The sequence below is a fragment of the Myotis daubentonii genome, chromosome 3, assembly GCF_963259705.1.
Source record: "Myotis daubentonii chromosome 3, mMyoDau2.1, whole genome shotgun sequence".
In the NCBI taxonomy this organism is placed as follows: domain Eukaryota; kingdom Metazoa; phylum Chordata; class Mammalia; order Chiroptera; family Vespertilionidae; genus Myotis; species Myotis daubentonii.
The window spans coordinates 58,370,394-58,387,390 of NC_081842.1; the positions used below are offsets into that span (position 1 = coordinate 58,370,394).

General features: G+C 39.8%; 1 protein-coding gene across 2 annotated transcripts in view; it reads right to left on the minus strand.

Annotated features, from left to right (window-relative positions):
• Positions 1-435: 435 nt before the first annotated feature.
• LOC132230333 (protein mono-ADP-ribosyltransferase PARP14-like) overlaps positions 436-16,997 on the minus strand; it is a 72,019-nt gene continuing 55,457 nt past the window's right edge. For both annotated transcript variants that reach the window (XM_059687649.1, XM_059687650.1), the window contains 3 exons: positions 7,745-7,878; positions 1,330-1,504; positions 436-989 (listed from right to left, as the gene is read on the minus strand). In XM_059687649.1, the coding sequence (XP_059543632.1) occupies positions 700-989; positions 1,330-1,504; positions 7,745-7,878 (599 nt within the window). In that variant the 3' untranslated portion in view covers positions 436-699. The remainder of the gene's footprint in view (positions 990-1,329; positions 1,505-7,744; positions 7,879-16,997) is intronic.

Below are 16,997 nucleotides of genomic sequence, written 5' to 3' on the forward strand. Positions count from 1 at the left end.
ATAATAGGCAATTTTAGTGAATTCAATAGTAAATGTAAGTATTCTGTGAAACTTTGCAGGAAAAGTATTTTTTTCAGGGTACATATATTTTATAAAACTTTTCAGGTATATCTGCGTGTGTACTGAGCCTAATATAAAATGTATTTCTTAGTGTAGATCAGAAACATTTGAAAGTTGTTCTGGGACAAAGCATTTGACTCAGAGGTAATAGTCTTTGACATGCAGAGCTGGAAATAGTTAAGACATTAGGCCCAGCTGGTGTGACTCAGTGGTTGAGCATTGACATATGAACCAGGAGGTCACGGTTTGATTCCTGGCCAAAGCACATTGCCCAGGTTGCAGGTTCAGTCCCCAGTGTGGGGTGTGCAGGAGGTAGGCTGATCAATGATTCTCATCATTAATGTTTCTCTCTCTCTCTCTCTCTCTCTCTCTCTCTCTCCCGCCCCCCGCCCCCCGCATCCCTCTCTGAAATCAATAAAAAAATATATTTTTAATGACAACAGCCAACACTATAGCTATTTGGTGTGAATGAATAAAAATTATACCGTTTTTGTTTTGTTTCTTTGTCAGATCGGCAAAAAATATATTTTTTGGTGTGTTGTAGATTTTTAGTAATTAGTTTATGTGTGCCAGGAGATGAAAAAGGTTGAAAATCACTTGTGTAGATAAATAATGTCTTCTGTGAAGGATACCAAAATGTTATTTTTTAAAAGTAATGAGGTACTCTGGGTAAGCCTGGTAGTCATAAAATACCACAAATAAAGTTGGAGTGCTCACTCTATCTGTGACAGTATCATACAGGTCAAGAGGATTTTGAGGATTCTTTGGAGGAGGTTCAAGTAATGAAAAATGTCCACGTGCGTACAATCCAGTGAGCACACGCACATAATACATATGCTTTTTCCCATTTGCATCTGGTCTGGAGTAAGTATCATTGGCAGAATAATTGGCATGGACAGCAAAGTAGGTTCCCTTTCCGTATGCCACAGCTGTGAAAAGAAAAATGACATTTTTAAGAATTTCAATTTGTCTACAATTTGATGTATTGACTCAATGTCCAATAATGTTAATATAATGTTCAGTTCTTTCTAAAGCCTCCTTAAAAATAATGTGTGTGTGTGTGTTTTTGATTTTTAAAAATCATTCCTCCACCTCAAAGGGCCAGTCAGTCCCTTTGGGAGGAAACATAGTGAGTCTGACCTGAAACTTTGGCTGTATCCTGGCCATGAACCATGAGGGAACATAATGCAATCCGCAGGACCCCTGAGCCAGCTTGGCTTCTATTGGCTGACACCTCCTTTGGAGCAGCCACGGGACTTACTTCCTTACCATTCTTTCCTGCATAACTGCGGTTAAAGCCATGTTGATTGACATGTGGCAAGGAGTCAGCATCTGTCCCATGGAAGAGCAGCTGCTCATTCTGCATATGGCCATTCTTTTCATCCATGGTTTTTTTCTTTGTCTGGTAGAACTGCCAGAGACTTCGATTCTGGATTCTCTCAATCTGCAAATCAATAAGGAAAAACATTCTGTCAGTGCCAAGGGCCTGTAGCAGATACAGCAAATGAAACATGATCACTATTTTTACTTAAATATTTTTATTGATTTCAGAAAGGAAGGGAAAGGAAGAGCGAGAATCAATGATGAATGGGAATCATTGATTGGCTGCCTCCTGTACACCCCCTACTGGGGACTGAGCCTGCAACCTGGGCATGTGCCCTCACCGGAATCAAACCTTTTTACATCCAGTGCTTCACAAATCAAGCCTTGGGGGGAAAGTTGCTTTAATTTTTAACATCGTTTTTTTAAAATATTTTTTATTGATTTTTTACAGAGAGGACGGGTGAGAGATAGTCATAAACATCGATGAGAGAGAAACATTGATCAGCTGCCTCCTGCACACCCACTACTGGGGATGTGCCCCCAACTGAGGTACATGCCCTTGACTGGAATCAAACCCAGGACCCTTGAGTCCGCAGGCTGACGCTCTATCCACTGAGCCAAACCGGCTAGGGCAATTTTTAACATCTTTTATGCACCACATGCTGCAAGCAATATTTAGGATTTTGGACAACCAAGGCAGCTCAACTTCTCCTTCTTACTTTCACTGTAATTACTGCTCTTATTGCAGGTATTCTGGGTAAGCCTCTTTGCCTCTCCCATCCAAGTCCTTTTAAGATACTGGTTTACCTAGCCAAGGTCTAACCATGGGAGAAGCACTAGAGTGTCTATGCAAGAAGGAAATTAGTTCATGAAAATTAATCTCTCATCTAATTGGAAGAGTGGGGCATGAATCCTGGTGGCAGGGAACCTGGCTGTAGACCAAAGTGGCCTTGCTTTTTCTTTTCTAATTTATTTTTCAATTACAGTTTACATTCAATATCATTCTCTACAAGTTTCAGGTGTACAACAAAGTAGTTAAAGAATTATGCACTTTATAGAGTGGTCCCCCCGCTGCGTCAAGTACCCACCTAGTCCTATACCCATTTATCTCGATATTATGGACTATATTCCCTACCCTGTAATCTACACCTCTGTGGCTATTCTGCAACTAGCAATTTGTACTTCTTAATCTCTTCACCTTTGTCACCAGGTCCCCTAGTGCCCTCCCCTCTAATAGCTATCAGTCTGTCCTCTGTATCTATAAGTCTGTTTCTATTTTGTTTGTTTATTGTATTCACTAGAAGCCGGGTATATGAAAATTCATGCACTGGAGGGTCCCTCAGCCCAGCCTGCCCCCTCTCACAGTCTGGGAGCCCTCAGGGGTGGGAGGTGACCCTGCGATCAGGGGAAGGTGACACCCCATCACACCTCTGCTGCTGCCACTGCTGGCAGCGCAAGTCTCAGCTGGCCCTGGTTACCTGAGCCTCAGGTGGCCCAGGGTGGCTATGCAGCCACCATCTGAACCTTGCATATGTCTCGAGCCAGCCCTGGGCAGCTGAGGGGCTGAGGGGACTGGGGGACTCTGGAGGCATGTGCCCCAGCAGGGCTGAGGGGACTATGTGCTGCCATCTTGTGGCTGTGGGCGCCACCCTCTTTGAGGGTGGGGCAGTCAATTAGCATATTCCCTCCTTATTGGCTGTGGGCACTGCCATCTTTGAGGGCATGGAAATCAATTAGTATATTTCCTTCTTATTGGCTGTGAGTGCCGCCATTTTGAGGGTGGGGCAGTCAATTAGCATATTTCCTCCTTATTGGCTGTGGGCACCACCATCTTTGCAATGGTGTGAGGGTCAATTAGCATATTTCCTCCTTATTAGATAGGATTAGATTCCACATTTAAGTGAAATCATATGGCATTTGTCTTTCTCTGACTTATTTCACTTAGCATAATCCCTCCTAGTTGCATTCTTGCTGGCATAAAAGGTAAGATTTCCTTCTTTTTTACAGCCCAAAGTAGTATTCCAATGTGTAAATGTACTACCACTTTCTTACCCACTAGTCTACTGATGAGCACTTGGGCTGCTTCCAAATCTTCGCTATTGTAAATACTGCTGCAATGAACATAGGGGTGCATATATATTCTTTTGAAGTAGTGTTTCTAGTTTCTTTAGGTATATTCCCAGAAGTGGGATTACTGGGTCATAAGGCAATTCCATATTTAATTTTTTGAGGAACCTCCACACCATTTTTATAGTGGCTACACCAATCTGCATTGCAAAGTGGCCATCCTCTATGGGCAATGGTTCCAGGGCTGTGGTGAAAACTCCTTGGATCCTGGATTGCAGATCAGCCTCAGAACTTCCCTAATCAATAGGTAGTGGTAGTTCCATAAAGTTCTCAGAATCTTCTTCCATTCTAAAGGACTCTCAGTTCTAATACTGTTACCTGCCATCATCTGGTTTGTTTGCTTTTTCAGTTTTGGGATTCCTATTTTTCATTAAGATACAGTTTGACCTCTAGCTCAAAGTCTCTGCATTATCATGCATTTTGTTAATCTGATTTGTGATTTTAAAATTTATTTTTCTTTTTAACTAAAATTAAGTTTCTAATCTTTAAACTGCCTACTTCTATTCCATTTCTACTTACCTTAAATTTTATTTATTTTACTCATCTTCCTAAAGCCTTAAAAATTTCATCCTAAAGAGTTTTGAAATAATTCTTACTTCTTAGTCTGTTCATTCTTCTTCCTCACATTTTTTTAGTATATATGCTGCTGAAGCTAGCACCCACCCTTATAAAATTTAGTAACCACACAAAGAAAAGAATTACTTCAAAAAGTTTTAAAAACAGTAATCTTAGTCTATATTTTTAATGGGGTAAATTATAAGATTAAAAAAAACACACTGCAAGTAAATCTTAAAACTTTACTTAGTTGGTTTATGTTAGCAGTAGGCTTCTGGCTGTACTAAACTATTTGTATCTGACCAATCCTCTTTTTTAAAAATTTTTTTATTTTTTATATATTTTTTATTGATTTTTTTACAGAGAGGAAAGGAGAGAGATAGAGAGTCAGAAACATCGATGAGAGAGAAACATCAATCAGCTGCCTCCTGCACATCTCCTACTGGGGATGTGCCCGCAACCTAGGTACATGCCCTTGACAGGAATCAAACCCAGGACCTTTCAGTCCGCAGGCCGACGCTCTATTCACTGAGCCAAACTGGTTTCAGTCAGACCAATCCTCTTGCCAGCAACTATTAGAAGGGCTTGAGGGGGAGGTGGTGGAGGATAGCTTTTTGAAGGCAACAAGGATTTGATGGGCCAAGCTCCAAGATAGAAGGGCAGTGCAGAGTGAGAAGAAAAGTCAGAAGACATTAGAATAATGCCTTAAAAGTGCTTAAAGAAAATAACTGTCACCCAGAATTCTACACCCAGCAAAAATATCCTTCAAAGAATGAAAATGAAATGAAGACATTTTCAGACAAAAACTTAGACTACCAGAAACATCACAACCAGATCTACACCCAAAAGAAAAGTGAAACCAGAATGAGAATGATCCCAAGGTGTAGGCATGAAAATGCAAGAAGAATGGAAGGTCAGTGGGCTAAAAGGGTAAATATACAATGACTGTATTAAAAAATTAAAATGTTTTATAGGGTTTCAAATATACATAGAATTAAAACACAGGTAAAAGTAGTATAAGAGGCAGGAGGGATAAATGGGTTTAAAGTGTTCAAAGTTCATTGCATTGTTTGGGAAATGATAACTATACTAGAGTTTAATAATCTCTAAGTAACCAATGAAAGGATTATAATAGGATGTATAATGAACATCCTAATAGGGCATAAAAATGGAATGATAAAAATACTTAATGTAAAATAAGGTAGGAAAAGAGAGAAAAGGAGCAGAAGTGATACATAGGAAAAAAAATTAATATGGCATATTTAAACCCAAACATATCCGTAAATACATTAAATATAGGAAAAAAGATTAATATGGCATATTTAAACCCATACATATCAATAAATATATTAAACACACTAAGCATTTCAATTAAAAGATAAAGATGGCCAAGTCACTGTGGCTCGGTGGTTGAGCATCCAACCATGAACCAGGAGGTTGAGTTTTGACTTGGGTAAGGGCACAAGTCTGGGTTGCCAGCTCTGTCTCCAGTAGAGAACGTGCAGGAGGCAGCCATTCAATGATTCTCTCTCATCATTAATGTTTCTATTCCTCTCTCCCTCTCCCTTCTCTCTGAAATCATTAAAAACATATTTTTTAAAAAGGTAATGATAATTCATCCAAGTGGATGAATAAAAACCAAAACTTAAGTGGATGCTATTATCTTAAATACACAACTATAGGAAGTTGAAAAGGAAAAGGGTTAGAGATGCCAACAATAACCAAAAGAAGGAGGGAGAAGATGCTTGCCCTTCTCTCAGATAATTTACATCCCCTATGATCCTGGATCCTATCATGCTGCTGCCCCAGCTCTGGAGCTCAGAGGGAATGAGTTTCACTAAGCCCATGCATGAGCCCTTTAAAAGGAACTGCCTGTGATTCTAGCAGCCTCCATGTCACTCAGACACAATCCCTGCTGGCTTTTACATCTGGAAGGAAGTCACGAGAAGTTCTCTTCCCAGCACTGGAACCCTGGGCTTGGGGCCTGATATTGGGCTGGGACCTCTTGCTCCTCATGGGAGTCCTCCTCAACCAAGATATCCCTCCCCCCCGATTAAAAACATGCCACATATGGGGTCAGATCAGCCCATTCTGCACCTCCCCCCTCCACCAGTCTCAATGTGCTTTCTTCTTTAATTCTCTAGATATAGGACTTCCATTCAGCAGATTTCAGGTGGTTCTGAATGATGGTTGTTCTGTATTTTAGTTGTAATTTTGATGTGGTTGTAGGAGGATGCAAGTACCAGTGTTTTCCTTTGCCACTATCCTGGTTTCTCTCTGGTATATATCTCTTAGGACATTTCAAATCTTTTTTGAATTATTATGTGCTTAACTACATGAGTAAACAGAATGGGGGAGAATACCACAAATGGGGCCAAAAGGCACTGGCACCCTTCAGTTGGCAACAGAAGGGTGACAACATAATGGAGGAAATCAGGATTCCAGGCCAGGGCAGTAAATAGCAATGTAGTCTGGCTGCACAGCACAGGAAGGCCAGGCTGAGAACTAGGCCTCTGAAGTCTGGAGCGATGCTAAGACTTTGGTGCTTTCCAGTCACTTAACATATAAATGCACTTGCCCCAGGTTCACTCTCTTGGGAGAAGCAGCTGGAGTTCATCAGAGCATCCCCTCACATTGGTGTTTGGGGCGTGGCCCCAGTTCTAAAGAGCAGTTGTGGCCGTGCAAATAGAAAGTAAAAGAAAATTTGCAAAGAAAAAAATGTACACCTTATTGGCACACTCATTATTATGGATGAAGAGAAGGAACTCAAAAATCTCTAGCTTTACTCAGGGTGGAAGCAAGGTCAGAAAAGAGAAGGAAGGAGAAGATAATTACTTAGAGATGATAAGTTAGGTTTTAGGAAATTGATTTAGCAGGTAGATAATCAAGTGGAGATATTTTTAGTCCACTGGAAATATGTTCTAGAGCTAGAGTCAAAGATCCAGATTGATGATATGTTGATTTGAGAGCTATTAACATTAAAATAATAGCTGCATCCATGAAAGGTAAAAACATTCCCTGGTGAAGTGCAGAGACAGAAGACCAAAGTATAAATCCTGTGGGTAAAGCTAGGATGAGAGCTTTGGAAGAGAAACAGATACCAGTGATAATGAAAGGAGAATCAATTAATGAAGAAGAAAACATCAAAATATTATTGCCATAGAAGTCAAGAAAGAACACAAGTTTCAAATAGCAAAATTAATTTTTAAGAGTAGGAGATGCCAAAATACTAGTAAATGAGATGAACAGTGAAAGGACTAGTGGGTATAGTAAGGAAGCAAGCACTGTTGGCCTGTGAACAGTGAGGCAAACGCACATAAGCCAAACCTGAGGAGCCTTCGCCGGTCTCTCTGTGGTGGTTTGCTTCTTATCAACTCCAAATTTGAAGCCATACTTTGAATTTTTATTAGCTTGCTTCACAAAAGAAATAAATGTCTTCAGTATTCTAATATCATATTGCAATCTGTTATCTTGTAATAACTGACTCAAAAATCTCAGTCTTAATGTCTCAGGAATTATGGGGAGATGCGGAAAATCTAGAATCTAAAATCTAATTACCATGAAGTATTCTAATTCTAGGGTAAAATTATGTTAGGAAGTGAATATAAATGTATTTATCCAGGAACACGATACCTCTTATGTTCACCATTAAGAAACTCCATGTCATCAGAATGCTTACCTTCTCTATCTTGAATTGTGAGCAGGTCTGATTGAAGGCATCTGCCACTTTGCTGTATTCTGGTTGTCCAGGCTGTAGCTCAACCAGACAGACACGCTGCTGCTTCATATCACTCCAGTGTCCAGGGATCTCAACTGCAAAGTAGACATTTGAGGACACTCTGCACCCGGGAAGGCTCATCTACACAGTCCCCCTCCCTGGTATGCTTCAAAAAACCGAATATCGTGCGTGTTCTTTTTTTACAATCTCCTGATTGAATGTATTCAATACATTTCTTATATTTCTAGGAGAATGTTTTTCAAAGCATGGACCACGGACCACTACAGAACCAACTGTAATGCTTATTAAAACACACACACGCACACACACATCTATCAAATCAAAATCGCTCAGGGGTGGCACCTGTGTCCCTACATCTTCACAAGTTTTTATCATGTCCAGATTTAAGAACTGCTGGTGTAGTGCGACTCGGCTGCATATTCTGCTCAGTCTCCAATCTGTCATAATTCAATAATTTAACAATCAATTATTTCCCTACAATGTTTAAATAGTCTCAATTGTCTTGTTTTCAAATGTATGGATTTTTTTTATTATTGTCTAAAGTTTTACATATGTCTCCTTTTTCCCCAATTGACCCCCCACAACCATTTCCACCCCAGGCAAGCCCCCACTGCCCCAGTGTCTATGTCCATCACTGCCCCAGTGTCTATGTCCATTTGTTATGCTAATGTCATGCATACAAGTCCTTTGGTTGCTCTCTAACCACCCCCCCACTGCCCCTGCCATTTGTCTCTGGGTCTATTTTTGTTCATCAAATTATGTTGATCATTATATCCCACATATGAGTGCGATCACGTGATATTTATCTTTCTCCGACTGGCTTATTTTGCTTAGCATAGTGCTCTCCAGTTCCATTCATCTTGCAAATGGTAAAAGTTCCTTCTTTTTTACAGCAGCATAGTATTCCATTGTGCAGATATACCACAGTATTTTAATCCACTCATCTGTTGATGGGCACTTAGGCTGTTTCCAAATCTTAGCTATGGTAAATTGTGCTGCTATGAACATAGGGATGCATATATACTTTCTGACTGGTGTTTCTGGTTTCTTGGGATATAGTCCTAGAAGTGGGATTAAGGGGTCAAATGGGAGTTCCATTTTTAACTTTTTGAGGAATCTCCATAGTGCCTTCCACATTGGCACCAGTTGGCATTCCCAACAGCAGTGCACCAGGGTTCCTTTTTCACCACATCCTCTCCAGCACTTGTTGTTTGTTGATTTGTTGATAATCATTCTGACAGGTGTGAGATGGTACCTCATTGTTTTGATTTGCATCTCTCGGATAATTAGTGACTTTGAGCATGTTTTCATATGTCTTTCGGCCTTCTGTATGTCTTCTTTTGAAAAGTGTCTACTTAGGTCCTTTGCCGATTTTTTGATTGGATGGTTTATCTTCCTTTTGTTAAGTTGTATGAGTTCTCTGTGAATTTTGGAGATTAAACCCTTATCGGAAATATCATTGGCAAATATGTTCTCCCATGCAGTGGGCTTTCTTATTGTTTTGTTGATGGTTTCTTTTACTGTGCAGAGCTTTTTATTTTGATGTATTCCCATTTGTTTATATTCTCCTTAGTCTCCATTGCCCTAGAAGCTGTGTCGGTAAAGATATTGCTATGACATATGTCTGATATTTTGCTGCCTATGGAGTCTTGTAGGATTTTTATGGTTTCCTGTCTTACATTTAAGTGCTTTAGCCATTTTGTTTGTTTTAGTGTATGGTGTAAGTTGGTGGTCTAGTTTCATTTTTTTGCATGTATCTGTCAAAATTTCCCAACACCGTTTATTGAAGAGACTGTCTTAACTCCATTGTATGCTCTTGCCTCCTTTGTCAAATATTAATTGAGCATAATGGCTTGGGTCGATTTCTGGGTTCTCTGTTCTATTCTCTTGGTCTATATGTCTGTTCTTGTACCAGGACCAGGCAGTTTTGAGAGTCATGGCTTGGTAATATAGCTTGATATCTGGTATTGTTATCCCTCCAACTTTGTTCTTCTTTCTCAGGATTGCTGTGGCCATTCAGGATCTTTTTTTATTCCAGATGAATTTTTGAAGAGTTTGTTCTAGATCTGTGAAATATGCCATTGGTATTTTAATGGGAATTGCACTGAATCTGTAGATTGCTTTGGGTAGTATGGACATTTTAATGATGTTGGTTCTATCAATCCATGAACATGGTATGTTCTTCCATTTGTTTATGTCTTCCACTATCTCTTTTTTCAATGTCCTGTAGTTTCCTGAGTACATGTCTTTTACCACCTTAGTTAAGTTTATTCCTGTGTATCTTAATTTTTTATCTTTGTTGTTAAGATTATTACAGATGTTTCTCTTTTTTTCCCCCATAGCTCCCCTCCACCCGGTTCCCTCTCCACTCCAGGGCCTCACCCCTCCCATTGTCCTCATCCATAGGTGTAATATCTTTGTCCAATCTGTTCCCACACCCCCCAACACCCTCTTCTCCTGAGAATTGTCAATCCGCTCCCTTTCCATGCCCCTGATTCTATTACATTCACCCTTTATTCTGTTCATCAGATTTTTCATTCATTTGATTTTTAGGTTCACTTGTTGATAGATATGTATTTGTTGTCACTTTGTTGTTCATAATATTTTATCATTACCTTTTTCTTCCTCTTCCTCTTCTTAAAGAATACCCTTCAGCATTTCATATAATACTGGTTTGGTGGTGATCCTTTAGCTTTTTCTTGTCTGTGAAGCTCTTTATCTGAACTTTAATTCTAAATGATAACTTTGCTGGGTAGAGTAATCTTGGTTGTAGATTCTTGCTATTCATCACTTTGAATATTTCTTTCCACTCCCTTCTGGCATGCATAGTTTCTGTTGAGAAATCAGCTGACAGACATACGGGTACTCCCTTGTAGGTAACTAACTGTTTTTCTCTTGCTGCTTTTAAGATTCTCTCTTTGTCTTTTGCCCTTGGCATTTTAATTATGATATGTCTTGGTGTGGTCTTCTTTGGATTCCTCTTGTTTGGGGCTCTCTGCACTTTCTGTACTTGTAAGTCTATTTCTTTCACTGGGTAGGGGAAGTTTTCTGTCATTATTTCTTCAAATAGGTTTTCAATATATTGCTCTCTCTCTCTTCTTCTGGCACCCCCATAATTCAGATGTTAGTATGCTTGAAGTTGTCCCAGAGGCTCCTTACACTATCTTCATATTTTTGGATTCTTTATTCTTTTTACTCTTCTGATTGAGTGTTTTTTGCTTTCTCATACTTCAAATCTTTGACTTGATTCTTGGATCCTCTAGTCTACTGTTGAATCTCTGTATATTGCTCTTTATTTCAGTCAGTGTATACTTAATTTCTGACTGGTCCTTTTCCTTTTTTTTTTTTTTTTTTTTGGCATACTCACTAAGATCGTTGAAGGTCTCACTATGTTCCTCAGAGGTTTCTAGAAGATTCTTGAGTAATCTTATAACTGTGGTTTTCAACTCTATATCCAGTTTTTCACTTTCTTCCATTTCTTTCATTTGTGAGATGTTTTTTTTGTCTCTGCATTTTGGCTGCTTCCCTGTTTGTTTCTATGTAATGGGTAGCTGCTAAGTCTCCTTTAGTTGATATAGTGACCTTGAGTGGTAGGTGTCCTATAGGGCCTGTGGGTTGGCCTCCCCAGTTACCTGAGGTGGACACTCTTGGTGCACCCCTTTGTGGGCTGTGTGCACAGTCTTGTTGTAGTATGTTTTGAATACTGTTGGTATCACTGGGAGGAGTTGACCTCCAGACCAATTGGCTGTGAGGACCAGCTGTGTCTACAATGGAAGAGCTGCTGTGCAGGAGACACCCTCATGGGGCAGGACTTGCTTCAGTGGGGCTTCGGTGCTCACTGAGTCTGCCCCTTGAGTGTGTCACTTATGGATGTGAAGAGTTGTAATCTCGTATGGTCTCACACTGACCACTGGGTACACTGGCTCTTGGATCTCCAAAAAGATGTAAAGTCAGCCACTGCCTGGGATTGCCCAGCAGGACCTACAGAGAGATCTGAAGATTCCTCCTCTTTGTATTGGGTTTGGAAGTGCCTATACGAGGCCCAGCTGTGAAGCAAGGCAGGCTGCTACTGCCAGCCTTGGGCCTTCTTTTAATAGCTTTAGGGCTCCCTGACCCAGCTGCTGCCTATTTGACAGGTTTTAGGCTGAGAAAGAACAGACCATTCATATGCAAAAGCCACTGAAAACAGCTTGGGTGGGGTTGTAAATTGGGTAGGATGGGGTCTCAGGGAATCACCAGGGTGGTGCAAACAGCAATGGCTGCCAGTCAGCCTTGCACCAGTGAGGTTCCATCGCAGGACCAATGACCGCTGTGAGCATCTCCCTCTGAAAAAAAGCTGCCCTCACTTTCCTGCCTCAATGCCAGACAGTCCAGTTTCTCCCTATATGTGTCTGGATCCCCCAGAGTCTCACCCAGAACTAGAGGTCAGAGCAATTGGGAGCTTGTATCTCCCTCCTGATTAAAAAAGCAGCACATCCGGGTGCCAGCCCGTTCCACGCCTCCACACCTCCTACCACTCTCAATGCACTTTCTTCACCTCTCTGGTTGTAGTACTTCCATTCAGCCAGCTTTCACATGGTTCTGGATTATAGTTGTTCTGTCTTTTAGTTGTAATTTTGATGTGGTTGTGAGAGGCAGCTAGTACAGGTGTTTACCTATGCCACCATCTTGGTTCTCCCCCTAGGTATCTTAATTTTTTTTGGTGTTATGGTAAATGGTTTTTGTTTTGTTTTGTAGTTTCTATTTCTTTGAGTTCATTTGGTGTATAAAAAGGCCATAGATTTCTGGGTGTTAACTTTGTATCCTGCTACATTGCTAAATTCAATTATTGGGTCTAGTAGTTTTTTTTTATGTAGTCTTTGGGTTTTCTATCTACAGTATCATGTCACTGCGAATAAAGACAGTTTTACTTCTTCTTTTCTAATTTGGATGCCTTTCATTTCTTCTTCTGTCTGATTGCTATGGCTACCATTTCCAGTACTATGTTGAACAGAAGTGGTGAAAGTGGGCATCCCTGTCTTGTTCCCATTCTTAGGGGAAATGGTTTTAGTTTTTGCCCATTGAGTATGATGTTGCTGTAGGTTTGTCATTTAAGGCTTTTATTATGTTGAGGTATGATCCCTCTATTCCCATTTTGTTGAGGGTTTTTATAAAGAAAGTGTGTTGGATTTTGTCAAATGCTTTCTGTGCATAAATTGATATGACTATGTGATTTTTATCTCTCAATTTGTTTATGTGATGTATCACATTTATTGATTTTCAGATATTGTACCATCCTCACATCCCCAAAATAAATCCCACTTGGTCATGGTGTATGATCTTTCTAATGTAAAGCTGGATCCGATTTGCTAGAATTTTGTTGAGCATTTTAGCATGTATGTTCATCAAGGATATTGGCCTGTAGTTCTATTTCATTGTGATGTCTTTATCTGTTTTTGAATTAGGGTGATGCTGGCTTCATAGAAAGAGCTTGGAAGTGTGCCCTCCTCTTGAGTTTTTTGGAAAAGTCTGAGGAGGATAAGTTTTAGTTCTTCTTTGAATGCTTGGTAGAACTCCCCTGTAGAGCCGTCTGGACCAGGGCTTTTGTGTGCTGGAAGATGTTTGATCACTGCTTCAAATTTTTCAGTGTTTATCTGCCTATTCAGGTTTTTTAATTCTTTCTGATTGAGTTTTGGGAGCTTGTATTTTTGTAAGAATATGTTCATTTCATTTAGGTTGTCCATTTTGTTGGAATAGAGTTGTTCATAGTATTTTTTCATAATCTTTGTATTTCTGTGTTATTTCACCTCTTTCATTTTCGATTTTGTTTATTTGGGTCCTCTCTCTTTGCTTCTTGAAGAACCTGGCTAGAGGTTCATCGATCTTGTTTATCCTTTCAAAGAACCAGCTCTTGGTTTTGTTGATCTTTTGTATTGTTGTGTGTGTTTTCTTGTCTCTATGTTGTTTATTTCTGCTCTGATCTTTGTTATTTCCTTCCCTCTGCTTATGCTGGGCTTTTGCTCTCTTTCTAACTCTTTGAATTATAGGGTTAGATAATTTATTACCATTTATTATTATTATTATTATTATTATTATTATTATTATTATTATTTTTTTTTTTATGTAGGCCTGTAGAGCTATGAACTTCCCTCTCAGGACTGCTTTCACTGTGTCCCATAGATTTCGGATTGTTGTGTTTTCACTGTGTTTTGTTTCCAGGATTCTTTTTATTTCTTCTTTGATCGCTCCAGTAACCCAATCATTGTATAATAGCATGCCATTTTGCCTCCAGGTGTTTTATTTTTTTCATTGTTTTTATTGTAGTTGATTTCTAATTTTATGCCATTGTGATTTGAGAAGATGCTTGATATGATTTCTGTCTTCTTGAATTTGAAGAGACTTTGCTTGTGCCCCAATATGTGGTCTATCTTTGAAAATGTCCCTTGTGCATTTGATAATAATGTATATTCTCTGGCTTTGGGGTGAAATGTTCTGAAGATGTCAATTAAGTCCATACAATCTAGTGAGTCATTTAGGATTGATGCTTTTTGGCTGGTTTTTGTTTAGAGGATTTATTCAGTGGTTTAGTTGGGTATTAAAGTCCCCTACTATGACTGTATTGCTGTCAATCTCTCCCTTGATATCCTACAGAAGTTTTTTTTTATGTATTTAGGTGTTCCTGTATTGGGTACATATATATTTACCAGAGTTATATCTTCTTGTTGAATTGCTCCCTTTAGTATTATGAAGTGGCCGTCCTTATTTCTTGTTATGGCCTTCACTTTGAGGTCTAATTTGTCCGATATAGTATTGCTACTCCAGCTTTTTTTTTCATTTCCATTCGCCTGAAAAACCTTTTTCCACCCCTCCACCATCAGTCTGTGTGAGTCACTTGTTCTGAGGTGGGTTTCCTGTAGACAGCAGATATATGGGTCATGTTTCATATCCATTCAGCTACCCTATGTCTTTTTATTGGGGCATTTAATCCATTTACATTTAAAGTTATAATTGATTGGTACTTGTTTGTTTCAAGTTTTATTCATTATGCCTGTGTTCCTTCTTCCCTTCCTATGTATTTTTTTTACAACAGACTCTTTAGCATTTCTTGCATTGCTGGTTGGTGGTAATAAACTCCCTTAGTCCTTTTTTTGTCTGTGAAGCTCTTGATTTCACCCTCAACTTTGATTGATATCCTTGTTGGGTACAGTATCCTTGGATTCAGACCCTTCCTTTGCATGACTTTGTATATTTCATTCGACTCCCTTATGGCCTGATGTGTTTCAGTTGATGATCTAATGTGAGATCACTTGTTGGTAACATTCTGTCTATCTCTGGCAGCCTTTAAGATTCTTACTTTGGCTCCAAAAAAATGGCGGAGGTATAGATGGACGTGTACCGTGCCTTGTCCTGGAGCTGATAGGGTGAGCAGCTGAAGTGGGTAACATACAGCCCGAATAAGCAGAAGATATTCAGCTGAGAGACAGTTTGCAGCTGGGAAGGGCGGAGGACTCCCAGAGAAAGGGGACGGTTGGAGACTGCGGCTGGAATCTCTCCCAGAATGCCGGCTCAGCCGTGGAAACTGTGCCATCATGAGTGGCTGTTATTGGAAGTGTATACAGCCAAAGATCCGGCATCCAGAGATCGGCTGCTAACCTGGAAACACTGGATCTAGGACAGCGCGACTACGTGGAGCCCTGCTGCTCCTTATGGAAAGAGAGAGAACTACATAACCAAACACCTGGAGAAGAGAGATCATGGGGAGACCAAGAAAAGCCCGCATATGAAAGAAAACAGGCATCACCAGAAAAGGAATTAACAAAATGGAGGCAACGGAGGCAAGCAACCTATCAGAGAAAGAATTCAGAGAAATGGCCATAAGGTGGATGAAAAGAATGGAAGACAAATCCACCAATGTGTAAGAACCAAGAGGAAATGAAGAAAAACCAAGAAGAAATGAAAAATGACATCACTGCTATAAAGAACACAATAGAGAGCATCAACAGTAGACTAGAAGAAGCAGAGGACCACATCAGTGAGCTAGAAGACAAGCTAAGAAAAAATATCCAAGCAGAGCAGCTTCTGGGGGAAAAAAATTAAAAGCAGGAGGAGAGCCTAAGAGAACTTTAGGACAACACAAAACGAAACAACATCTGCATAATAGGGGTGCCAGAAGGAGAGGAACCTGAGCAAGGAATAGAAAACCTGCTTGAAAAAAATGACAGAAAACTTCCATGATATAGGGAAGAAAAAGCTCACACAAATCCAAGAAGCTCACAGAGTCCCAAACAAAATGAACCCCAAAAGACCGATGCCAGGGCACATTATAATTAAATTGACAAACACCAATGACAAAGCAAGAATCTTAAAAGCAGCCAGAGAGAGACAGAAAGTCACCTACGAAGGAGCCCCCATCAGACTAGCATCTGATTTCTCAATAGAAACACATCAGGCAAGAAGGGAATGGAATGAAATATATAAAGTCATGCAAAGGAAGGGTCTGAATCCAAGAATACTGTACCCAGCAAGGCTATCAATCAAAATTGAGGGTGAAATCAGGTGCTTCAAGGACAAAAAAGAACTTCAGGAGTTTATTACCACCAAACCAGCAATGCAAGAAATGCTAAAGGGTCTGCTGTAAAAAGGAAAAATAGAAAACAAAGAAGGAACACAGGGGTAAAGAATAAAAATGGCAACTAACAAGTATCTCTCAATAATAACTTTAAATGTAAATGGATTAAATGCCCCAATCAAAAGACATAGGGTAACTGGGTGGATAAGAAAACATGACCCATATAACTGCTGTCTACAGAAAACCCACCTCAGAAAAAAAGACGCACTCAGACTGATGGTGAAGGGATGGGAAAAGGTTTTTCAGGCGAATGGAAATGAAAAAAAAGCTGGGGTAGCAATACTTATATCTGACAAGTTAGATCTCAAAGTGAAGGACATAAAAAGAGATAAGGAAGGTCACTTCATAATACTAAAGGGAGCAATCCAACAAGAAGAAATAACTCTGGTAAACATATACGCACCCAATATATACATAAGAAATCTTCTGTAGGATATCAAGGGAGAGATTGACAGCAATACAATCATAGTAGGGGACTTTAACATCCCACTATCACCATTGGACAAATCCTCTAAACAAAAAATCAGCAAAGAAACATCAATCCTAAATGACTCACTAGATCAGATGGAATTGATTGACCTCTTC